Genomic DNA, 26,818 nt, shown 5'->3' on the forward strand with positions numbered 1-26,818 from the left:
CTTATTGTATATCAAGAGGAGGAAGCAGACACAGTACCTGAGGTTTTCCTTTAAGAAATTCAGGTAGCTGAAATTCTCCTTTATAGACCTGGAAAAACAAAGCCAAGTATGAGTTTAAGGAAACAGGTACTGTCATCATCACTTTGGGATGCTTGCAAGGACTGATAGTGGATGGGTTCACTGCTTCATTTTTGGCAAGTTTTAGAACGGGAAGGAAGCCCGTCAGTGCAGAAGCAGCCTGAGTTGAGGACTGAGTGAAATCCCTATTCACTCTGACCCCACTTGCTCTACTTTTGCCTGGGTGCTCCCAACTTGTGGGCTGGCTGGGAGAGGGCGTAGAGTCTCTGAAGAAGAAAGAAAAGCATCCTAACATTCCAAGTTCCAATCATTTTAGCTGAGAGAGAAAGCAAGCCCAAGCCTTCTCTCTCCAGCAACCAACACAGAATTCACATAATTTAGGAATAGGCTCCTCCTGATTTCCTTCTGACATCTCCAACCCTACAACTCTGGATTTAATTCAGCTTTACTTTTCTTAATGTACCCAATATTCCCATAATAATTTGAATATTAGGTGGTTCTTAAAATGATATATACTTTTAACCTTGTAAAATCTTATAATTAAAAACTTACTCTTTTCAACATATAAAAGTATGTTTCTAATAGCAGCAATAATTAGGCAATAGTTTTTTAAAAGGTGTATAAGATGCTTACATAGAAAACTATAAAATATTATTGAGAGAAATTAAAGACCAAATAAATAGAGAGACATACCACTTTCAGGGATTGTAACATTCAACATAGTAAAGCTGTCCATTCTCCTCAAAGGATTTCCAATAAAAATTCTAGCATGCTTTTTTGGGGTAGGGGTAGGGGTAGGGGTAGGGATAGGGGTAGGAATAATTTCAAGCTGATTGTAGAAGTTTTATGGAAAGGCATAGGGCCAAGAATAATCAAGGTAATCTTAAAAAGAACAAAGTGGAAGGACTTATTCTATCATAATAGAATATTATACACCTATACATACAAAAAACATAGCTATAATCAAGACGGTAAGGTTTTGGCATGAGGATAGACAAATATATTAATGAAACAAAATGAAGAGTCCAGAAACAGACCCCCATTTAGAGATAACTGGTTTATGACAAAGGTGGCACTGCAGAGCAGTACAGTTAGAACGAATAAATAAATGTGTTTATCTATATAATGATACGCCATACTGCAATTTTAAAAATGAACTACTACTAAACCAACAATGTAGATGAATCCCAACACATAATGATGAGGAGAAACAAGCCAGATCTCCAAAAATAATATACTATTGACACATGTCTCCATTTAAAACTTTTAAAGCTCAAAAATAGGCAAAGGAACTCTGATGTTAGAAATCAGGATACTGTTTACTCTGGGGAGGAGCAGGGTGGTGGTGATTGGCAGGGGGATGAGAGAGGCTTCCAGCGTGCTGGTAGTTTTCTGTCTTGATATGGGTAGCGATTATAAAGATGTGTTCATTTTGTGATCATTTATTGAGCTATGACTTGGATACTTTTCTCTATGTATGTTACACTTCAATAACAAAACAAGCCAGTAGCTTAGGAATTTACTACTCTCGCTCTGTCTTGCTCTCTCTTTCACACACACATACACACACACTTTAAGTGCAAAGATGTTTGTTTCAACACTGTCAACAACAGAAAAAAACTGGGAACTATTCATGTCAATCAAGAGTGAAGAAAGTCTCCATCAGCTACAGTTTGTTAACTGCTGGACTCGAGAAACTACAGGAAGAAACTATGGATTGTCGTTGGGAAGAGAGCCACTGGGTAGCCCCTCAGAGCACAAAGAAATCCTCTAAATGGTGACTACTGAAGCCTACAGACCTAAAGGATTTTTACTTGGTCATAAGATGACTGATCCACTTCTAAAAGTAGCAGTATTCCTTCTGAGATTGAGAGAATGAATGTACTGTTTTCCTGTCTCTTTCTCTGCAATTTCTAAAACCTGGTCTATTCTTTAGGGTCTCTGCTACAGTTCTAGGAAGGCTAAATTAAAGCAGAGAGAAGAGGCTTATGCATAAGATATTTCTTTAGATATGCATCACACTGGAAGCTGAGGTGAGTGCAGGATAACAACAATGCAGCTGCTAGGAATGCCTCGAAACCTTCATACCCTCAAAGAGTCCCAGGTCACTGGAGGGTTGGCCTAACTGCTCCCTGAAGAAGCTGCATGTCAGAATCCTGTTTGCTTTACCCCAGCACCACAGTCCAGAGAGTGTTCCAGCTTTCTTCATTTCCCCCCAGTTTTACTGAGATATAATTGACATATAACACTGTATTACTGTTCCAGCTTTCTGATGTAGGAAGTATGTGTGTATCATGTTAACACTGACTTCCACTGTGCCTGTCTCTACTATCTGTGGGACAAGCAGACACTATATCCAAAGCAGGGGCTCAAGCCATTAGAATAGGTTTTTTGTTTTTGCTTTTTACCAGATTCTCAAGTGTCTTTCCTTCTCCCTCTATTCAGGGAACTGAGTCCCAACCCCCATCCTCCAAGTCTCTAAGCATAAGCTGCTCAGGCCTAGGGTCCTGTGCCTTGGCTCCTTTACCGAACCAGAACAAGTTTGTTTGCCCCAGTGCCTCTTCCAGTGTTAGTGGGTTTGGTCCCTAAGAAACTTTTCTTATATTCCTCACATCCTCTCAGAAACCAACTCTCCTCTCTCTTAGCTAGCCTCTTCTGCTAGAATTCAAGCAGAAGGTTCAACGCAAGCCCACGGGGTCATACAGCTAGTTAGTGGCAGAGTGAGGCTCAGAAGGCCCTGGCTCAGCACTCTCCCATTATACCACGCTCTTTGCATTTTACTACTATTAGCAAATCTAACTGTTAAATTTTCCCTTCTCTTTTTGGTTTGTTGTAAGGCATGACAGAATATACGAGTGGGAACATTAAATATTATAAGTGTCTTCCAGAAATCAACAGTTCCAGAGAGGTAAGGCTTATATGAAAGGGGGGAAAAACCAAAACCTTAAATATGTGATGTTACAAATGTAATTTAAAAAAGGTGGGGGGGGGAGTTCAGGATAAGACATCAGACAAAAGGCTCAATCAAAAAATAAGTGGGAAGCTGTCTCCTCTCATTATCCTTTAGGGAAAAAATGCTTCAAAAGTTAGGAACTACAGTACTGACAAAAAGAACACTTTCTACTGACAAAGCAGTTCCTATTTAGTGCAGGAAACCAAGCACGGCAAAGTTAGGAGTGGAATTTCCTCTGGCTAAAGGAACAGTGTTTCTGGACATACTAATCTCTGGTACTAATGAACTGAGGATTTTGCTAGACAGAAATGAGCTAGGCAGTCAGAATCCAAATGCTCGTACAGAGCCCTCCCACCTCAAGCACTGAAGAACAACAAGGAAACAAAAGTAGGCTTCTGATTTAGAGGGTGCATTGGCAATAAAAATAATACGAACAGCAGCTAAACTTTGTTATCTTCTCTGCATCAGGTTAGTGTTGAGCATGCGTTTCACATTTATCACCTTATCGAATCCCACAGTCTCCTGAGGGAGGTATTATTCTCTTTTTACAGATGAAGCAACTGAGGCACAGAGAAATTAATTTTTCCAGTGTAGTGAAATGGGAGGCTACTAAGTACCATGATGGGGCTTAGATTTTAAAAGGGTCATCCTAATTGCTCTGTTTAGACTGTAAAGGGCCAAGGACAGAAGTGCGGAGGCAACAGCAGTAATCCAGACAAGACAGGATGACAAGGAGGCAGCGGTGGAGGTGGTGAGAAGTGGTACGTTTGTGGATTTTCTTTTCCTAATCATGTCTAGATTTCCTAACAGACTGGATGTGGAATGTGAGAGAGCAAAGGGGAGTCAAGGATGACTCCAAGGCTTTTGGCCTAAGCAACTACCAACTGGAAATATGAAGTTGCCATCAACTCAGTTGGGCAAGGTCCTGGATATAGCAGCTTTTCAGGCGTTCAATTTCAGAAATGTTAAGCTTCAGATGTCTATTAGACAATAAATGAAAATGTCAAGTAGCCAGTTAGATATACAAATCTAGGGTTCATGGAAGAGGTCTGGGCTGGGATCTATAAATTTGAGAATCATCAACTTATAGATGGTATTTAAAACTTGATACCTGATACCTGGGTTATCCAGGTGCTCAGGGTAGAGAGAGAAGAGCAGAGGACTTAAGACTGAGATATGGGGGCATTCTAACATTAAGAGGTCAGAGAGAAAAGGAAGAATCAGCAAAGAAGACTGAGAAGAGGTCACCAATGACACAGAAGGAAAAATGTAAAAAGTGGTGTCTAGAAGCCAGGTGAAGCAAACGTATCAAGGAGGGAGTAATCAACTGTATCAAAAGAGGCTGGGAGACAAGATGATAACTGACCATTGGCTAAGCAGTGTGAAGGTCACTGTGACTTGACAAGAGCAAATTAAGTAGAATGGTAGTTGTGAAATTCTGAATGGAGTGAATGTAAGAAAAAATAGAGGGAGTGGAACTGGAGACAGGAGTACAGAAAACGAGCTTTTAAGTAAAGGGAAGCAAAGAAATGGAATGGCAGTGGCAGGGCACCTGGCATAAGTGTAGTGTGTGTGTGTGTGTGTGTGTGTGTGTGTGTGTGTGTGTGTGTGTGTGTGTGTGTGTGTGTGTGTGTGTGTGTGTGTTAAGATAGAAGAATTAAAGGCATATTTGTTTGTTGATGGGAAAGATTCTGCTGGAATGCAAAATGTGATGATATAGGAAACAGGGAGATGGGCTTGGGTACACAGGGGAGGAAACGCCTTTGGATAGGAACACGTTCAGACGTTCACTTCTGTTACACAGACTTTCTACTATGACAGATGAGGATATTAGGTTGTAATACTTCCCTTCCTCTAGTCTCTCAAAAATTATACAATAATTTTTGTTTAAAGCCACATTCTGTAAGTTTTCATTATTATGACAATATAAATATCACAGTTACATTTTCTTACACAATTTGTGCTGTTTTAGCTAGAGTTAATAATTGCCTCATATACTTTTTAAATAATAGACTTTATTTGTAGAGCAGATTTAGGTTTACAGAAAAAGTGAGTTGAAAGCAGAGTCCCCATATACTTCCTCTCCGTCTCCTACAGTTTTCCCCAATTATTAACATCCTGCGTTACTGTGGTACATTTGTTACAATTAACAAACCAGCACAGATACACTGTTATTAACTGAAGTTTTAGTTTGCACTAGGGTTCACTCTCTGTGTTGTACTTTCTATGGGTTTTGACACATGTATCCATCATTACAGTAGCACACAGAATAGTTCCACTAGCATAAAAGTGCCCTGTGCTCCATCTATTTAGCCCTCCCTACCTTCTCCCAATCTTTTTACTATCTCCATAGAGTTGGAATCATACAGTATGCAGCCTTTTGATTGGCTTCTTTCACTTAGTAATATGCACTTAAGGTTCCTCTATGTCTTTTTGCAACTTGATAACTCACTTCTTTTAATCACTGAATAATGTTCCATTGCCTGGATATTTATTTACCCATTCACCTACTGAAGGACATCTTGGTGGCTTACAAATTACAAGTTGTAGCAATTATGAACAAAGCTGCTGTAAACATCTGTGTACAGGTTTTGTGTGAACATAAGTTTTCAACTCATTTGGGTAAATACCAAGGAATGTGATGGCTGGATTACAAGGTAAGTGTATGTTTAATTTTATAAGGAACTGCCAAGCTGTCTTCCAAGTGGCTGCACCATTTTGCATTCCCACCAGCAATGTATGAGGTTTCTGTTACTCCACATCCTCACAATGATATGGTGGTGTCAGTGTTTTGAATTTTGGCCATTCTACTAGGTGCATAGCGGTATCTCATTGCTTTAATTTGGATTTTCCTAATGACATACAATGTTGAGCACCTTTTCATATGCTTAGCTGCCATTGGTATATTTTCCTTCAGCAAGGTGTGTCTATTCAGATCTTTTGCCCATTTTCCCCATTTTCCCTTTCTTTCTTTTTCTTCAATTGAGGCATATCCCCATGGGGGCCCGGTGCACAATGGCTGCAAACAGCAGCCTCCTCAGTAGTGTATGCAGCCCTTTGCCTGTACGGGTTGCCCTAAGGGACCTTGGAGACAGTCCTTTCCAGTGGACATTAAAAACTGGCATGCTGTCCCCACTCTAGGCTCCAGACGGGTATGCGCGGTGCCTTTGGAAAGCCCCAGGGCACAGTGGCCAGGGTCCACATAGGCTAAGTCATAATGTCCATCCGCACCAAGATGCAGAACAAGGAGCATGTGCTTGAGGCCCTCTGCAGGGCCAAGTTCAAGTTCCCTGGCTGCCAGAAGATCCACATCTCCAAGTGGGGATTCACTAAGTTTAATGCAGATGAATTTGAAAACATGGTGCCAGAAAAGCAGCTCATCCCAGAAGGCTGTGGAGTCAAATACATCCCTAATCGTGGCCCCTGGACGAATGGTGTGCCCTGCCCGCATGACAGCCTTGGCGTTGTCCCCTCCTTACTCATGCCCATCAATAAATCCTACTTTCCTATCCAAAAAAAAAAAAAATTGAGGTACAGTTGATTTACAGTATTACATAAGTTTCAGGTGTACAACATAGTGATTCACAATTTTTAAAAATTATACTCCATTTATAGTTATTATAAAATGTTGGTTATATTCCCTGTGGTGTACAATGTATCTTTGTAACTTATTTTACAATAGTAGTTTGTACCTTTTAATCCCTTACCTCTATCTTGACCCGCCCCCCTTCCCTCTCCCCACTGGTAAGCACTAGTTTGTTTTCCATTTCTGTGAGTCTGCTTCTTTTCGTTATATTCTCTAGCTTGCTTTATTTTTTTTGGTTCCACGTATAAGTGATAATATACAGTATTTGTCTTTTTGCATGTCTGAAAATGTCTTTATCTTATCCTAACACCTGTCTGAAAGTTCATCTGGTTATATAATTCTAGAATATAGTAATTTTCTCTCTGAAATTATGGCATTGCTCCATTGTCTTCTATTTTCCCATGTTTCTGCTGACAAGGCTGATATCATTCTAATTCCTGGTCCTTTGTATGTGACCTTTGTTTTCACTCTGCACTATTTAAGAATTTTCTCTTTATCTCTGGTGGTTCTATAATTTTATGATAAGGTGCCTTGATGAGGCTCATTTTCTTCACTCATCGGTACTGGAGATGCATGTCCTTCTGTTCTTGGGAATATCCTTAAATTATTACTTTGATAATTTCCCACTCATCATTTTCTCTATTTTTCTTGGACTCCGATTAGTCAAATGTTAGACCACTTGAATTAAGCGTCTAATTTTTTTTTCCTCTCCAAGTCATCTCTTTGTCTTTTTGTTCTACGTTGTTTTTTTTAAAATAAATTTATTTATTTATTTATGGCTGCATTGGGTCTTCGTTGCTGTGTGTGGGTTTTCTCTGGTTGTGTCGAGCAGGGGCTACTCTTTGTTGCGGTGCGCAGGCTTTTCATTGCAGTGGCTTCTCTTGTTGCGGAGCACGGGCTCTAGGTGCGCAGGCTTCAGGAGTTGCAGCAGGCGGGCTCAGTAGTTGTGGCTCGCGGGCTCTAGAGCACAGGCTCAGTTGTAGTGCATGGGCTTAGCTGCTCCGCGGCATCTGGGATCTTCCCGGAATAGGGCTTGAACCCGTGTCCCCTGCATTGGCAGGCGGATTCTTAACCACTGCGCCACCAGGGAAGTCCCTGTTCTACTTTTAAAGAACGTTAATTATAGTTCATTTACGTTTCTTTTGCTCTTTACATGTTGTTTCTTCTGAGGTTCTTTTTTATCTTTCTTTTAGTCTCTTTCATGTTAGAGAAGTTCTACAAACGTCCAGTGAGTCTTGGCTATGAAGCAGAGTTCTGTTTATGAGGGTTGAGTCTAACTGCAGGTATACTTCCTCAGCCAGCTTTTATTTGGTCAGGGCTCTCCATGTATCATGTTTGTAGGCTTTTTTTTGGGGTAGTTAAGAACGTAGAGAAAGCACCACAATCTCTTACCTTGGTACCAGCATTCTTCAGCTGGGTAGAGGTAGAGAATTGAGGCATCATCTAATGATAATTTATTTTTTCAGAAAGCAGACTTTCACTTAACGCTCTGGTTTTCAATTTGGAGCCCTAACTCTATTCCTAATGTCCCTATTTTCCCTCTAAGAGAATGTACTTCTTCTGCAAGGGGAGGGGAAGGGTGGTGATCTGGAAGTCTAACTGCTCTATACAGACTTTTGATCTCTCTCTTTTTAGTATCAGACCTCATCCCCCTCCCCTAATACCTGATGTTTCCAAATCCCTGAACTTTTGTAGGGTTCAGGGTGAACTGGCTTGTTTCTTGTTCCTCTGCTTGCTTGCATCCCCCTCTTTTCAGGCATATAAATTCAGCTATCTTCCACTCTGCTAAGTCATTTACTATTCCTACAACAGCTTTCCATCTTCATATATTACGTTTTAGTGGTGACAAACGGGTTTGGGGTCTCTAGTTTGGTGGTCTCTGCAAAGCTGGAGATAGAAAAGGAGAAGAAGAGATGCTAAAATTAAAGGACCCAATAGTACTTAGTTTTAAAGAAACATGTGGTGAGGGTGTACTCATAGTATGTATGTTCTCTGAGGTCCATGTGAGCAACGTGTGGCTGAAAGCTTTGCAGAAGCTGGAAACCACTATTTATAAGACTGCTAAGTAAAGGAACACATTATTACTGGAAAAGGAATTCTATGTTATGCAGAGAAAAAAGATAAGAAGGAGAGATGTGTACTTCCCATAAACTTGAGCTGTATTGTTAACTATGTGCAAGACACTGGAGCTGAGGGAAAAGGACTAAGGGTTTTTTTTTTAACCACTCCCTTACAAGCTCTAACATTTTGCGATTCTGAAAGAAGTTTCTCAAAGCCTGAATACCACAAGGAATCCTTTCTCAGTTCCACCCTTGCCCCCTCGAGCAGGCCTCCTGGTCTGTGTCTAGCAATTTATAAAGATTACCACACTGCTCTTGATCTTCTCACAGAGCAAAACACTAAACAAGGTCTAAAAGAAATGCATATAAAAATGTGAGGGCTTCCCTGGTGGCGCAGTGGTTGAGAGTCCGCCTGCCGATGCAGGGGACACGGGTTCGTGCCCTGGTCCAGGAGGATCCCACATGCCACAGAGCGGCTGGGGCCGTGAGCCATGGCCGCTGAGCCTGCGCGTCCGGAGCCTGTGCTCTACAACAGGAGAGGCCACAGCGGTGAGAGGCCCGTGTACCGGAAAAAAAAAAAAGTGAGCTCCGCGTATTTAACCCTGCCTTATAGCTTTTACTTGTGACGGTGATAGCACGCTTCCAGTTGAGAGGCTTTGGCTGGTGACGTATACCATTTCAAAAGAAATAACTTAAATAGAAAAGTAAATTGTATTTGTTGTTTTGGGTTTATAGACTAAAGTCAGATTCAAATTTCTGGAGTGAGGTATAATTAACTCTGTTATAAGCGAAGCCTTCAATCGTGGAACTACCTAGGCTACAGAGCTAGAGAAGGGAGGAGAATTTATCTAAGCTGCCTGTGAAGTTTCAAAAACCCAAGAAAGAAGGGGTTCTGAATACTGGCTGAAGCAAGCAATGCATCATTCTTTTTTTTTTTTTTTTTTCGGTACACTGGCCTCTCACTGTTGTGGCCTCTCCCGTTGCAGAGCACAGGCTCCGGACGCGCAGGCTGGACCGGGGCACGAACCCGTGTCCCCTGCATTGGCAGGCAGACTCTCAACCACTGCGCCACCAGGGAAGCCCTGCATCATTCTTGTTACTTGTCCTCAGGCCACTTGCAGACTGCAGATCCAGTTAACACACTTGCAGACTGCAGATACAGTCCTCCATTAGGTCCCTTTTCCTTTACACGGTTTTAACCATCGTAAGTTATCTGGTCTCAACCTGTAGCAATCAGATACAGCAAACAGGAAGGCAATGGGCAAGTACTGATAACTGAGAAGTGACAAATGAAACAAAGGAAGACACAGAAATTATAAAAGGCAGACAGGAAGCCTTTTTTAAGAAAGGGACCAACAGTTCTATATCCTATATAAAGAGAAGATGGGCATTTTTCTCTTTATAACACATAATTTCCTTTGGATGAAATGAAAATTTTAATTATGATCAAGTATTTATTTAAGAAGGTAAAGAAATATGTCATCAAAATGCAGAGGAATTCTACACCAAAATATTAAGGTTTGGTCTTAAATGGGACAAATCTGTCCAGAAACCTGACTTTCTAGAATGACGGGTTCCCCAAGGGTTTCAGACAGTCAAGCTTTTACAATTTACAGGAGAAAGTGTCAGACATGTTATGAGGCCTAATTCTGAATCTGGCTTGATATTACGGAGAATATTAAACTTTTTCTAAATTATTTTCATGCTAAAAGTGTTTGTGGCCACACTCCCTGAGACTGAGCCCCCATGATCCCTGCTTCTGGTATTCATGACATGTGTAATCCCCTTCCTTTAAGTGTGAGCTGGATCTAGTGACTTGCTTCTAACAACTAGAATATGGCAAAAGTGATGGGATGTTATTTCTGAGATTAGGTCACAAAAGTGTTTCTTCTGTCTTGGGTACTCTTTCTTGCTTATTTGATTGGAAGGAAGCCAGCTGCATGCTGTGAACTGCCTTATAGAGGCCCAAGTGGCAAAAGAACTGATATCCCCAGCCAATGGCCAGCAAGGACCTGAGGCCTGCCCACACTCACAGGAGGGAGTTTGGAAAGGGATCCTCTCCCAATTGAACCTTGAGATGACTGCAGTCCTGGCTCACGGTTTGACCACACCCTCATGAAAGACCTTGACCCAAGGTAGCTAGATAAACTGCACCTGGATTCCTAATCTACAGAAACTGTGAGATAATAATTTGTTGTTTTAAGCTAATTACCCTAAATTATAGGGTAATTTGCTATGGCTAAGTAAATAACTAATACAGATTTTGGTGTCATAAGCAGGGTGATAACGTAACAAACACCTAAAACGTGGCAGAAGTTTTGGAACTGGGCAGGAGGAGGTAGCTAGAGGGACTTTAAGGGGAGCAGCAGTAAAAGTCTAAATGGACATGAATTGACAGTAGATTTTAGACTTTGAGGAGGCCACCTGTGCAGGTTTTAAGGAATGTAGGGACACCTGATTAGACACTAGAGGCAGGGGGGTCTTATAACACAGTAACAGAAAGTTTACCAACCCTGTCACCTGTAGTTATACAGAAAGTAGAAAATGAACCAAACAAACTGGATGGTCCAGCTAAGGAAACTTCCAAGCAAAGTACTGAAGCAGCGAAGGAAACTTCCAAGCAAAGTACTGAAGGTATCACTAGGTTTCTTCTTGATAATTATAATAAAGTATGCAAGAGAAGAGAGATATTGAGGGAAACATTGTTTAAAAAAAAAAAAAGGAGCCATGAGTTGCTGGTTTTGAAATGGGTTTGAAAATTCTTAGCCTCGCCATCTTCAATGCTAGAAGCGTAGCGCTGTCACATTTCTTTCACTGATTTTGCTTCCAATGTCATATCACCTTCTCTGCCTTTTAACTCTCCTGCCTCCCTCTTATAAGGACCCTTGTGATTACACTGGGCCCACCCAGGTAATACAGGATAATCTCTTCATTTAAGATTCCTTACTTACATCTACAAAGTCCCTTTTGCCATATAAGGTAATGAACGTGTTTACAGATTCCAGGGATTAGAACATGGAAATCTTTAGGGGACCATTATTCAGGTTATAATCAATAGCTAAATAATTACGATACTTGGAATTCCCATTTATAAATAGGAACACAGGGTTGAATAAAATGCTATAGAAATGAAATAGTTCTTACACATAAACAAAAAGCCCGTACATGTATCTTTAAATTTTAAAACAATGACTTATGTAGGAAATGCTCTTATTCTTAGAGATGTGTGCTGAAGGAGCATAATATCTGCAACTTTCAAATAATTCAACAGCAAAAAACCAAAACAAAACAAAGAAATCATGTGTGTATACATGTACATAGAGAGATGAAGCAAATATGGCAAAATTTTAATTAATGAATCTGTTACAGGTATACAGATGTTTTCCAAATTTTTCTATAAGTATGAAAAAGTTGGGAAAAAATCAGAGAGATCAAAACAATTTTTAACAGAACAAACATATTAGCCTTAGAAAGCTCGTTAGATTATAAGAAATATATAATTTGTGAAGGGGCTGAAATTGAGGATTAAACTCAGGGGTTGGCATCCTACTCTGTAAAAGGCCAGAGAGTAAATATTTTATGCTTTGTGGGCTACAGTCACTTTCCCAACTATTCAACTCTGCTTGTGTAGCGTGAAAGCAGACATAGACAATATGTAAATAAATGAGTGTAGTGTGTTCTACAAAAATTTTATTTATAAAACAAGTGGCAGGCCAAATTTGGCCTGTAGGATGTGAAGTACCAATTGCTGATTTAACTCAAAACATTCTTTCAAAATAAGAGAATTTTAAACAATCTCCAGAAATACATACTAATGACCACACTATGTGCACTGCAGACTTTAAGGTGTTGCTTTTGCTCGTTGTTTTCTTCGAAGTGTATGTGTGTACATATAAATTGTTTTGCTCAAAGTGTAGGTACATATACACATATGTGTACACACACACACACACTTTCTCTGTCTATCTCTCTCTCTCTCTCACTCGCTCGCTCACTCGCTCGCTCGCCTGCTCGCTCTTGCTCTCACTCTCCAAGGGTTAAAAGATTAGTCTCATAACCCCTGGTTGTGAATTCAAATTTCACTGTAAGCTCAGACCTAATTTATTTCTCCTTTCTGTAAACTCACTGTAAACTCTATAATATAGTTAATCCTTCCTCTCTCCCTCCCTCCTTCTCTTCCCTCCCTTCCCTCTTCCTTCTTGCCATCCTCTTTCCAAGTGTGCTCAAGTGCACAGAATTGGATTATTCATAATCCTCAGTTCATGACAAATTTTCATTATTGGTCCATGCTTGGCCTGCTGTTATTTGTTATGCAATTCATTATTTTTATTAATAGACAAAGCATTCCCCCTTGAGAAACAATGACTTGATAGTTTCACATGCAGAGAAAACACAACTCCAGCCAGATATGATAATGTAGGAAGGAATCTAGATTTTGAAATTTACATCTTTAATCCCATTGGGCTCCTGTGGCCCACTAGAGACTCATTATCTCTAAAACACAAATATGGAACAGCTGATAACATGTATGTTTACATATTCTCATTTGTCTTAAAATATTTTGGCAGCTTTGCAAGTCTCAGACTGGGCTCCTGAAGCATTCAATAATCTTGTGCTAGAAACAACGGAGAAATGTTATTATACTCCCTATATCAAGAAGAAAAAATATTAATCAGCTCAGAAGCATGAGCTGCTCCTCCAATAATGTTTTTTAAAAAAAGTGTATTGACTTTTGGGTGAAGTTGGACACGATGGATTGGAATGTAAATTGAATTGTGAACATGTAACTATAGGAAGCTCTACAGAAAGGAGTATAAATATAGCAATTATAGCATTAGGACTTTGATTTCCTGGGGAGAAAAGTTGAGCAGGCAGAATGATTAAGAAATCACATCATTTTACTATGGGACACTTATCAGGCAAGAATGCTAAGTCATTTCTATTCAAAGGTAAACGTAATGAACATAGTTTGCAGAAACAATGAAGGATAGTTCATACATACAAGTACAGTCAATAATAATTTCATCAATTTCCTTCACTGGGGTGCTTTTTCCTTCTTTTCTCAAACTAGGGAACTTTTAGTTATCCTTTAAACATGAGAATCCAGTAGTGCCATTTCTGTGTCCACATGGCATCCCAAATACCCTACTTTTATGGCAGTTATCACGTTGAATTATAGTTAATTACAGATCTATTTTCAGCATACTTCTTAAGGAGAAGGATAAACCCTTAATCATCTGTATATCCTGGATCCAGGGATGAATAGATAAAAAAAGAAATATAAAAAAAAGAAATAAATGAAGAGATCCTTTCATAGTGGTCTCCATTTTTACAGATGATGGACTGAGAACAGTTTCTGAGGCCACCTTACAGTATACATTGAGCAGAGAAGCAGAAGAAGCAACTCCATCTGGCCCTCCCTGATTTGAACCTGCTGACCCTTCAGGGCTACAGATACATTACCTTATAGAATACTGTTATTCATTCTATTCAGTTCTACTGTTGGAAATAAAAGAATTCAAGAATTTTAAATTATTTTTTGATTAGAAATTACATAGCTTTTTGAAAAAGTGTTCCTTTTTGCTTAATTGCACTTTGAAATGTTCATGAAGGAACCAATTGGTGCCAAGTAGCCAAAAAAAAAAAGCATGCTGCAGATACAAGTGCTTTGCCTTATTTTCCTTTTTAAAAATCGGGGGCTTCCCTGGTAGCGTAGTGGTTAAGAATCTGCCTGCCAATGCAGGGGACATGGGTTCGAGCCCTCATCCGGGAATATCCATGCCGCAGAGCAACTAAGCCCGTGCGCCACAACTACTGAGCCTGCATGCCACAACTACTGAAGCCTGCGCACCTAGAGCCTGTGCTCCGTAACAAGAGGCCATCGCAATGAGAAGCCCGCGTACCGCAATGAAGACTCAACGCAGCCATAAATAAATAAATAAATAAATAAATAAAATGGACACAATGAGAAAAGGAAAGCAAGGCTAGAACAATCATATTCTGTGTAGAGAAGCAGACCTGTAAAGAAAAGGGGAGGCTAAGAACAAGGAAGTATGTCACACCTTCACTCTGTTAAGATATTTAATTAAACTAGATTGAAGAACTCAAAATCAGTACTGGGGCAGAAAGAAAGCGTTCAAAGTTTCCTTAAAGCAGAAAGTAAAATCTGATTTACTTAACAGAGATTGGTAAGTGTTGAAATCAGTGAAAAGGAGACCAAACCCTGTGTGTGCATGTATTTCTCCCGCTGTACATCTCCACATAGCAGTAGCTTTACTCTCTGTGGCTGCCCAGGATTTGAATCCCCTTCCTACATTTAGGAAATGCCTCACCTCATAAGTCTCGGTAGGAGACAAATCTTGTCTCCTGTATCAAAACTGCAAACAACACATACATGCCCTGCTTCATATCTCTTTCTATATAATTAATAATAATTATAATAATTGTTAAAGGTGATTTTTTTCATTATTTTTTTTAAATTCAGGGCTATATGCTTGGTCAAATTTTCATCTGGTGCTGATCCCTTTTTGCCTTATTATTCATTTTTGAAAGAGAAGAGTTGTTCATATGTCAAATATTTATAAGAGGTTCACATTGGGGAAGGCCCAGGGCTACATTCTAGGTTAGTAGGAATTCTCTTTATGATACAGATTGTGTGTGAGAATTGGGTTTTTTACCTTTACTTTTCTACAACTAACAAAGATCCACACTGCAAAGCTGCTTTCATTGCTAAAACTCTCCTTCAACCGACTTTACAACAGCATTATACAAATATGGTTTAAAAGGTCTGTGTCTAGTCCCCATCTTCCCTGTTTTGTGATATTTCATGCCAAACCCTGTCTAGGGAAGCTATTGGAACTTGGCTGTGTACTGTTCTTGTTACAGACTGTTGATTTTTACCCACAGACACTGTCACTTCTGTCCCTGACTTTTTAGGTTAAATAAATTGGTTTCCAGCGCCAGTTAAAAAAAAAAAAAAAAAAAAGACTGTTGGGGGCTTCCCTGGTGGCGCAGTGGTTGAGAGTCCGCCTGCCGATGCAGGGGACACGGGTTCGTGCCCCGGTCCGGGAAGATCCCACATGCCGCGGAGCGGCTGGGTCCGTGAGCCATGGCCGCTGAGCCTGCGCGTCCGGAGCCTGTGCTCCGCAACGGGAGAGGCCACAACAGTGAGAGGCCCGCGTAGCGCGAAAAAAAAAAAAAAAAAAAAAAGACTGTTGGTTTTGCCCTCAGTGCTTGCCAATTCTGTAGAAACCTGTGTTCTTGCCTAAAAGCATCCACATTGGGTGTCCCCCTCACCTTTCCTCGACCTTCATTGCATTGGTTGATCATTCCTTAATGTCTTCTCTCAACAATCCCTCTTATTTTTGTTTTCTCTTCACTGTATTTGTCTACTCTTCCTCAGTGTCTTGTGGTTTGGGGCTGTGGATTTCTCCAAGTGTCAAACATAGAATTTATGTCTCTATTTCTTGTTATGGTTATTGTGTTTAGATGATTTCCAAGATAAGAAGAAAACGGCTATCTTTTACTCTGGCATTTAAAAACTGAAATTCAGATATCTTTTCCCCTCCTGATTTTAAGTACAACTTAATTAGAGTATAACATATAAAGGAAAATGTGCAAATTGTGGCTGAACTGCTCAATGAAATTTTACAGAATGAACATAGATTGAGAAATAGAACATGACCCAGCAGCCTCTCTTGTGCCTCCTTCTAGTCAAAAAGTTATATCTCCTCCAATAAGAGTAACTTTGAACTTTATAGAAATAAAATCATGGCCCAGCCCCTGATAATCTGATTTTTTTCTATGAATTTGCCTATTCTGTGCATCTCATATAAGTAGAGTATTATACACTATTTATCCTTTTGTGTCTGGCTTATTTCACTTAGTGTAATGTTTTCAATTTTCATCCAAGTTGAAGCATGTACCAGAATTTCATTCTTCTAAAGGCTGAACAATATTTCATTGTGTGGATATCACCTGTTTATCCATTCATCCATCAATGGACATTTGGGTTTTTTCCACCATTTGGCTATTGTGAATAATGCTGCCATGAACACAGGTGTACAAAAATCTGTTTGAGTCCTTGCTTTCAATCCTTTTGGGTACATACCTAGAAGCAGAATGCTGGGTCATGTGGTAATTCTATGTTTAACTTTTTGAGGAGCTGTCAGAAAGTGGCTACGTCGGTTTACATTCCCAGCAGCAATGCATGGGGGTTCCAATTTCTCCACATCCTCACGAACACTTGTAATTTCCTTTCCTTGCTTTTTAAAATAGTAGCTATCCCAGTGGGCATGAAGAGGTATATCTCACTGTGATTTTGCTTTGCATTTCCCTAATGACTAGTGATACTGAGCACTGTATTGTACACTATGATGTTTTGCCATCATTAAAAAGCAAACCAAAACAAAACCTTTCTGGTTAGAGACTGCCCCTCCAGGACTAGCCAATTCTTAGAGATAGAAAAGGGCCTCACCTGAAGGATATTTTTGTTATACAAATTAACCAATAATCCAGGGCCAAACCTCCTCTATCTGTCCCCTATACCACAGTAGACAATATTCCTTTGCCTTAATCATCCCAAGTACCAGGTAAGTAGGGACCATCCCTATAGCCCACATCCCACCAAAATCACTAAAAATAGCCAGTCTTAAACTGTTCACCCTGCCCTGTCTTGCCATTTCCTTGGAAATCTCAATTAAGTTTCTGACTTAAACCTTCCCCTTGTTCCTGTCTTCTGCCTCCTGACCACCCTGGCGGCTTTCTCATGTAGCCCTGCATGGGCTCCTCTCTCTAGGACCTGTGAGTACCAGAAACTTTGTATTCCCAAGTCTCTCCTCTGATTCTTGTAGCCACACCTGACTGACCATCTAATAAAAGAATATAAGACCAGCATCTTTTCATATGCTTATTGGCCATCTGTATATCTATTCAAGGCCTTTGTCCATTTGATGTTTAACTTTTTGAGGAACTACCAGACTGTTTTCCAAAGTGACTGCACCATTTTACGTTCCCACCAGCATTGTATTAGGGTTCTAATTTCTCCACATCCTTGGAAACATATTATTATATTTTTTCTTTTGTTTTTATTGTGGTAAAATATACTTAACATAAAATACATGTTAAGTACATTTTAACCATATTCAAGTGTACAGTTCAGTGGCATTAAGTGCATTCACACTGTTGTGCAACCACCACCATTATCCATTTCTAGAACTTGTTTTTCATCCCTTACTGAAAGTCTGCATTCATTAAATAATAACTTCTAATTCCCTCCTTCCACCAGCTCCTCATAACCACTGTTCTACTTTCTGTCTTTGTATATTTGACTATTCCAGGCAACTAAAATGAGTCGTATCACAAACATTTGTCTTTTTGTATCTGGCTATTTCACTTAGCATAATGCCTCCAAGGTTCATCGATGTGGTAGCGTGTATCAGAACTTCATTCCATTTTAAGGACTTTCATTCCACTGTATGTATATACTACATTTTGTTTATCTATTCATCTATTGATGGACCATGTGTTGCTGTTTCCACTTTTTGGCTATTGTGAATAATGCTATGAACGTTGGTGTAAAATTATCTGAGTCCCTGCTTTCATTTCTTTTGTGTTTATACTCACAAGTGGAATTGCTGAATCATATTTTAGTATTTTGAGGAACTACCATACTGTTTTCTGTATATTTTTATTATAGACATCCTAGTGTGCATGAAGTAATATCTGATTGTGGGGGGGGGGCGGGGGGTTTGGGGGGTGTTTTTTTGGCCACACTGCACAGCATGCGGGATCTTAGTTCCCCGACCAGGGATTGAACCCAGGCCCTTAGCAGTGAAAGCGCAGAGTCCCAACCACTGGACTGCCAGGAAATTCCCCTGATTGTGGTCTGCATTTGTATCTCTCTAATGGCTAATGATGTTAAGCATATTGGCTACTTCTACAGCAGAAACCCACTTAATAAAGGCACATATAAATTAAAGTAAATGGATGGAGAAAATATACTATGCTAACACTAATCAAAAGAAAGCATGAGTAGCTATATTAATTTCAGACAGAGTAAACTTCAAAGCAAGGGAAGTTATTAGGGATAAAAAAGGGCAACACATAATGAGAAAGGAGTCAATTCTCCAAGAAGACATAGCAATCCTTAATATGCATGTGCCTATCAACAGAGCATTAAACTACATGAGGCAAAAACTGATAAAACTGCAAGGAGAAATAGATGAATCCACTATCATAGTTGAAGACTTCACACCACTCTATCAGAAATGGACAGATCTAGTAGGCAGAAAATCAGTAAGGACATAGTTGAACTCAACATCATTAATCAATTGGATATAAATTGACATCTAACGACTACTTCATCTAACAACAGCAGAATACACTTCTCAAGCTCACATGTAAAATTTACCAAGATAGACCACAATCTGGTCCATAAGACACACCTTCCCAATAGAGTGAAATGCAACTAACAGAGTAGCCATATCAAACACAGTTTTTAGGTCTTTATTTTAAAAGTATACTGACTCAAGTGGAGTGAGGAAAGCAGCAATGTAAGGGCAGAATTAGGAAGCCATTCACGTAGGAGTGTGGGATGTTGTAATCCCAGCAGGGTAAAGAGATCTTTCAAGTGGGGTCACAGAAACAATCTGGCACAAAGCGATGGATTCTGAGTGTGAATCCATGTGAGGGAGTATACTGGCAAGGAGTCAGAGCCTGGGTGGGGTGACAGGTCACAGAGGGGTAGTCCAACATAATACAGTATATCAGAGCCAGAGAGGAGTGAGTAGAGCATTTCCACAGGTAAAGGGGCAGCAGAGATGAGAAATTTATTACATATGTAGAGACTGAGCAAAAAACTAAATATATTAAAGATAGTGGGAGCCAGGTTTCTCACTACTAGTCAAGGGCATTATTATTAAGGACACAAATATTAAAAGAAAGCTAGAAAGAACTCTGATGTTGTATTGGAATTAAAGTATGGGTATAAATTTAAAGTTTGCAACATATATAGACAGACACAGAAATAAATACAGATGTAAAATATGTGTGTGTGTGTACTCTCTAGCTCTGCCCAATGAGAGAGTCTAGGGTTAGTAATACCCCACCTGCAATGAGCACACTTGGCATCCTGATCTTTGGTTCATAATACCATTCTCCAGACAACAGAACCAGGGCTAAGACAAACTACCAAATAAGCCGAGAACATCTGGTGATGCCAGAAAGTAAGAAAGTGTTCAAAGGCAGATGGGGCCATGTCTAAAGGACACAGCGGCCAGCTTGGATGGGCTCCCACCAAACAGATTTTGGACAACTTGAGCATCAAAATAATGGTGTTAACTCTTTGAGTAAAATAGGACACTGTGAGTTTACAGTGATATAAATAAATACTTTGAAAGTTTGTTGAAGAAAAGGATATTTACATAGTCTCAAAGAACCTCCTCAAAAAATACTAATTAATTGTAAAGAAAAAGAGTCACCACAGAGAATAATTCTGGCGATCAAATTACCATAAATATTAATAAATTATCAAATTGATTATCATCAGTATTAGGCAAACTGCAACTGTGTGCCACCTGATAAGATGCAATGGGTAGAATACAGCATCATTTCTGAGATATTCCTGCCAAAAATGAATAACCTGAATAGAATTAAGAAACATCAGACAAATGCAAACTGAGGGAATTTCTACAAAATAACCAGCCTATACTCTAAAAGTGTCAATATTACAAAAGTCAAGAGAAGACTAAGGAACTCTTCCAAAGAGAAAGAGACTGAAGAGACATAATAACTAATAATATAATAACTACATGCAACATGACTCTGACGGCTATAATTTTCTATAAAGGTGACCGTGACCTGGATACTTTCCTAAAATAAATGATGTTAGGACAAGTGGCAAAACTTGAATGGTGTCTGATGATTGACAGGAGTAAACACAAGGTGTTAATCTATCAGTTATGATGGTTGTATTGTGGCTTTATAAGTGAATGTCCTGTTTATAGGAAATACAAACTAAAGTATACAGAAGTGATGGGGGCATTGAGTCAGCAACCTACTACTCTTATATGGTTCAGGCAAACAAAAAGCTCTCTGTGCTGTCCTTGAAACTTTTCTTTTCGTTTGGTGTTGTTTCAAAATAAAAGTGAAATTAAAATAAATCAACCACCATTTTAACATTCCCCAAAATAAACACTACCAGACTATCAAGAATGTACTTCCCTTTCCAACAATGGTAGACCAAGATGTTTTTAGTTATCCTTACACTAAGAACAACCAGAAAAGCAGGACAAAATATAGAAGCCAACTAACAAACAACAAGCTGTCTTAAGGTACTAGAGACTCAGTAAGCTTAGTAAGAAATTGCAAGGCAAAGACTGGGAAAGAAGGAAAACCTAGAAAGGTAGTCCTGGCTCTTGGGGCTACTCATTCTGAAATTAGTGGCTGACAGGATGAGAAGCTGAGCAAAACTTCTGACATACTTATGACTTTGAAGTGGGAAGGGATGAAAATTGAAATGTAGGACCCACTAAAACAGAAGCAAATACCCCAGGCTTTTGGTTGGGACTCCAAGGGACTACACACTAAAGATAAACTGGAAACAGACAAACCTTTATAGAGACTTCAGCACAGCTTCAAATATTTCCACACTGGATTAAACTGATCTCAAAGTGTTAGTACCCTTAGCCTAACTGCCTATCAGAAACATAAATAAATCCTCTCTAAAGGAAGACACCATCCAAGATTTCAAATTGGCTCTATAGATTTTCAAATAAATATGTCCAGTTTTTAAAAAATATACACATATAGGAGAAGAGTGATGTAACTCGATACCAAGAAGAAAAATAGGCAAAAGAAACAGACCCATAGAAGACCCAAGTAATGGGGTACTCAAACACAGATATTTAATTTAATAACTATAATTAAGATGTTTAAGAAACTCAGAAGTATGATTGAGAATTTCAGCAGACAACTATGAAAAGGAACTAGATGTAAATTCTATAAAAATATTTTAAAAACTGAAGCTAGGGGAATTCCCTGGCAATCCAGTGGTTAAGACTCCATGTTTCCACTGCAGGTGGCATGGGTTTGATCCCTGGTCAGGGAACTAAGATCCCACATGCCGTGAGGTGTAGTCAAAAAAAAAAAAAAAAAAAAAGAATCTAGGAACTCAGAGGAGGGGTTTCATAGATATTACATATGATTGAGTAGAAAATTAATGAACTAGAAGATAGGTTAGAAGAAAATATCTAAGCTGAAGCACAGAAAGTCAAAAAGAAGGGAAATAAAAGAACATAAGAGACATAAATTATGTTGAAAAGTTCTAACATATGTGTTATTTCAATGTTAGAAGAAAAGAGTAAGTAGGGCAGGAGCAATATCTAAAGATATGATAGCTGAGAATTACCCAGAACTGTTAAGAGACAAGATGAAGTTAGATACAATGAAATAACTTCAATTACTGAAAGAAAATAAACGTGTGTAATTCTAGAATTAGTGTAAGTATGCTTTTCAAGTAAAAAGATAAAGAAAAGATATTTTCAAACAAACAAAAACAGGAAGAATTTGTCATCTACTGACTCACAGAAAAGAAAAAAGTAAAGGGGGTTCTTTGGGAAGAAGGAAAATGATCACAGATGGAAGCAGAAAGTTTCAGGAAGATGCAGTAGAAAGGGTAAATATGTGGATGAAGTTAAAAGAATATTGGGAATTCCCTGGTGGTCCAGTGGTTAGGACTCCGCACTTTCACTGCTGAGGGTGCGGGTTCGATCCCTGGTCGGGGAACTAAGATCCCACAAGCAACGCAGCATGCCAAAAAAGAAGAAACAAATACAAAACAAAAGAACAATAAAAGAATATGGACTTGATAATACAAAAATAAAAATATATTACGGAAACACACACACGCACACACAGAGGCATATCTCAGACATATTGCAGGTTCAGTTCCAGACCACCAAAATAAAGCAAATATTGCAATAAAACAAATCACAGAAATTTTTTGGTTTCCTAGTGATATAAAAGTTATGTGTATACTATACTATAGTCTCCTAAGTGTGCAACCACATTATGTCTAAAAAAAATGTACATACTTTAATTAAAAAATATTTTATTGCTTAAAGATGCTAACCATCATATGAGCCTTCAGCAAGTCACAATCTTTTTGCTGGTGGAGGGTTTGAAATATTGCAAGAATTACCAAAATGTGACACAGAGACATGAACTGAGCAAACGCTGCTGGAAAAATGGTGCTGATAGACTTGCTAGCTGCAGGGTTGGCACGAACCTTCAATTTATGAAAAAGACAGTATTTGCAAAAGCACAATAAAATGAGGTACGCCTATATATGATATTAAAATATAAACCAAAATTTGCACAAAAGGTTGGAGGGGATATTAAAATACTAAAGTGTGCCAAGGTCCTTAAATAGGAAAGTAGTAAAATACTAGTTAAATTAAGATTTAGTCAGCCAAAAAGGTATGTTTAATCTCTAGGGTAACCCTGAGAAAAACAGTAAAAAAAGATATGTATAATCTATAAGCTAATGGAATTAAAAATGAAATTAAAAAGAATTAGTCAACCCAAAAGGTGTCCAAAAAGGAGAGAAAAGGGAACATATAACAGGCAGCATAAATACAGAGGAGATAGAAAAATGGCAGATTAAAATCAAATAAGTATTAATTTAAATTAAATGAAAACAAACCAATTCAAATAAAAGAAAATGTCAGACTGGATATGCTGCTTACAAGAGACACATCTTAAATATAAAAAAAAAGAAGACTGAAAGGAAAAGGACCTAACACGATATACCATGCAAAACAATGCTAGCATATCTATGCTTATATCAGACAAAGCAGACGTTAAGGTAAGAGGAATATTTAGAAATAAAGACATTTCTAAATGGTAATGGGTTAAGTTCACTAGATATATATAACAGTTCTAAATTTGCATATTTTAAATACCCTAGTCTCAAAATATCTAAAGCAAAAACTGACAGACCTAAAAGGATAAATAAATAAAACCACAGTGACAGTAGGAGATTTAATACACTTGTCTAAGTAACTGATAGAACAAGGTGACAAGAAAATTGGTAAGGTTATAGAGATTTTTACAATTAACCACCTTGACCTAATGTCATTACATAGTATCTGTCAGCAAAAACTGCAGAATAAATATTCCTTTCATGTTAATGAAAAAGATTTACTGAAATTTATAATTTGCTAGGGCAAAAGCAAGTATTAATAAAAATAACATAATAGATTCTCTGGTCATAGGAGTATTAAGGTAGAAATTAGTTATAAGAAGACAACTAGGAAATTCCTAGATGCTTGGAAATTGAGAAATACACTTCTAAACAGTAACAAAAAAAATCAAAATGGAAATTGCCAAATATTTTGAAATAAATAGAAAAAAAACACTACACATAAAAACACCTAGAATGCTGATACAGCCTTGCTGTAAGGAAAATCTATAGCCTTAAATGAATATTTAAGGACAGACTAAAGCTTGAGAGACTTCCCTGGTGGTCCCTGGTCAGGGAATTAAGGTCCTGCATGCCGTGTCGTGTGGCCAAAATTTTTTTTAATTTTTAATTTTATTTTTTGGCTGCATTGAGTCTTCGTTGCTGCATGCGGGCATTCTCTAGTTGTGGCGAGCGGGGGCTTCTCTTGTTGTGGAATACGGGTTCTAGGCGTGTGGGCTTCAGTAGTTGCAGCATGCGGGCTTCAGTAGTTGTGGCTCCCTGGCTCTAGAGCGCAGGGCTTAGTAGTTGTGGCGCTCAGGATTAGTTGCTCTGAGGCATGTGGGATCTTCCCAGACCAGAGATCGAACCTGTGTCCCCTGCACTGGCAGGTGGATTCTTAACCACTGCGCCACCAGAGAAGTCCTCCCCAAAATTTTAAAAAATAAAAAAAAGAATAAAGTTTTAAACCAATGATCTAAGTATCCATCTCTAGAAGTTAGATTAAGAATGGCAAATTAGGGCTTCCCTGGTGGCGCAGTGGTTGAGAGTCCGCCTGCCGATGCAGGGGATGCGGGTTCGTGTCCCAGTCCGGGAGGATCCCGCATGCCGTGGAGCGGCTGGGCCCGTTAGCCATGGCCGTTGAGCCTGCGCGTCCGGAGCCTGTGCTGCGCAATGGGAGAGGCCACAACAGTGAGGGGCCTACATACCGCAAAAAAAAAAAAAAAAAAGAATGGCATATTAAACCCAAAAACATGAAAAAGAGGAAATAACAAAGATAAAAGCAGAAATCGGTAAAATAGAAAACACAGATACAGTAGATAAAAATCAACAAAGTCAAAAAGATGATTTTAAAAGACTAAAAAACTTCAAAAACTTCAGGTAAAACTGGTTTAACAAAAAAGAAAGACCATAAAAATAACCAATAGTATAAATGAAACAGGAAACATCATCACAGATAAAAAGGTAATCTAGCAGGCTTCCCTGGTGGCGCAGTGGTTGAGAGTCCGCCTGCCGATGCAGGGGACACGGGTTCGTGCCCCGGTCCGGGAAGATCCTACATACCGCGGAGCGGCTGGGCCCGTGAGCCATGGCCGCTGAGCCTGCGCGTCCGGAGCCTGTGCTTCGCAACGGGAGAGGCCAATGCCACAACAGTGAGAGGTCCGCGTAACGCAAAAAAAAAAAAAAAAAGAAGTCCACATGCCGAAACTAAGACCCAATGCAGCCTAAATTAAAAAAAAAAAAAAAAAAACACATATATATATATAGGCAAAGGACTTGAACAGACATTTCTCCAAAGATGATATACAAACGGCCAACAAACATATGGAAAGATGCTCAACATCACTAATCATCAGAGAAATACATATAAAAACCACAATGAGATACCACTCACACCCATTAGTAATCCCATTAGGATTACTATTAAAAAAAAAACAACAGAAAATAACAAGTGTTGACAAGGATGTATAAAAATTAGAACCCTTGTACACTGTTGGTACAATTGTAAAATGGTACATCTGCTATGGAAAACAGCATGTCAGTTCCTCAAAAAATTAAAAATAAGATTACCATATAATCTAGCAATCCCATCTCTGGGTATATATCCAAAATAATTGAAAGCAGGGTCTCAAAGAGATACTTGCACACCCATGTTCATAGCAACACTATTCACAAGGTAGAAGCAACCCAGATATCCATCAATGGATGAATGAATTAACAAAATATGGCATATAAATATAAATGAGTATCATTCAGTTTTAATAAGGAAGGAAATCCTGTCATATGCTACAACATGGATGAACCTTGAGGACATTATGCTAAATGAAATAAACCAGTCATAGAAAGACAAATACTGTAAGATTCCACTTTTATTAGGTACCTAGAGTAGAGTCAAATTCGAGATAGAAAGTGGCCGTCAGGGGCTGAGGGGATGGGAGAAGTGGGGAGTTGTTTAATGGGTAGAAAGTTTATGTTGCAGGATTAAAAAGTTCTGGATATTTCTTTCACAACAATATCAATATACTTAATATTACTGAACTGTACAGTTAAAAATACTTAAGATTGTAAATTTTATGCTATGCATTTTTTACCACAATAAAAAAAAATCAATTCCAGGTAGGCTACAGATCGAAATAAGAAAAGTAAAGCAATAAAGCTTTTATAGATAACATAGGAGAATATCTTCATGGCCTTGGATTATGAAAAAGATTTATTAAATGGTATAACAAAACCACTAAACATAAAGAAAAGGATACTACTAGGCATTAAAATTAGGAACTTTTTAAAAATTAGAAACAGGTGTTTTTATTTTTCAAAAAATCACATTAGTTTCTGATTAGCAGCTTAACACTTTTCAGAGGGAATATCAGTTTTAACACCAGGAGAAATTTGGGTAATTGGTATTATATTAGTCAAAATACACAGTAAATAGTAGAGACCCAAATCAAAATAGCTCAAGGAAACAAAAAAGGATATGTTTCCCTCATGTTATCAAGTGTCCTCAAATTTATCATCACAATGATTTCATCCTTAGACAGGCTCTCTCCAAATGGTGAGAAAGATGCCTCCATTAGCTCTAGGTTTACATCATCTTTTGGCTTCCAATCCCAGTAAGAAGAAAGAGAACCCCTTTACCCCAGCATCTATATCAATCTATGAAAATACTCTGGCCCCCTTGG

The 26,818-nt window shown here is 38.8% G+C and overlaps 1 protein-coding gene and 1 non-coding gene across 7 annotated transcripts in view; one reads left to right on the forward strand and one right to left on the reverse strand.

The window, feature by feature from the left end:
- TPST1 (tyrosylprotein sulfotransferase 1) overlaps positions 1-26,818 on the reverse strand; it is a 167,246-nt gene that overhangs the window by 6,725 nt on the left and 133,703 nt on the right. For all 6 annotated transcript variants that reach the window (XM_067705998.1, XM_067705996.1, XM_067705995.1 and 3 more), the window contains exon 4: positions 38-88. In XM_067705998.1, coding sequence (XP_067562099.1) covers positions 38-88 — 51 coding nt within the window. The remainder of the gene's footprint in view (positions 1-37; positions 89-26,818) is intronic.
- Positions 5,998-6,128, forward strand: LOC137208304 (small nucleolar RNA SNORA70). Its single transcript, XR_010935609.1, has one exon. It is a non-coding gene; the product is annotated as a small nucleolar RNA SNORA70 (small nucleolar RNA).

Source organism: Pseudorca crassidens, chromosome 15, assembly GCF_039906515.1.
Source record: "Pseudorca crassidens isolate mPseCra1 chromosome 15, mPseCra1.hap1, whole genome shotgun sequence".
Classification (NCBI taxonomy): Eukaryota; Metazoa; Chordata; class Mammalia; order Artiodactyla; family Delphinidae; genus Pseudorca; species Pseudorca crassidens.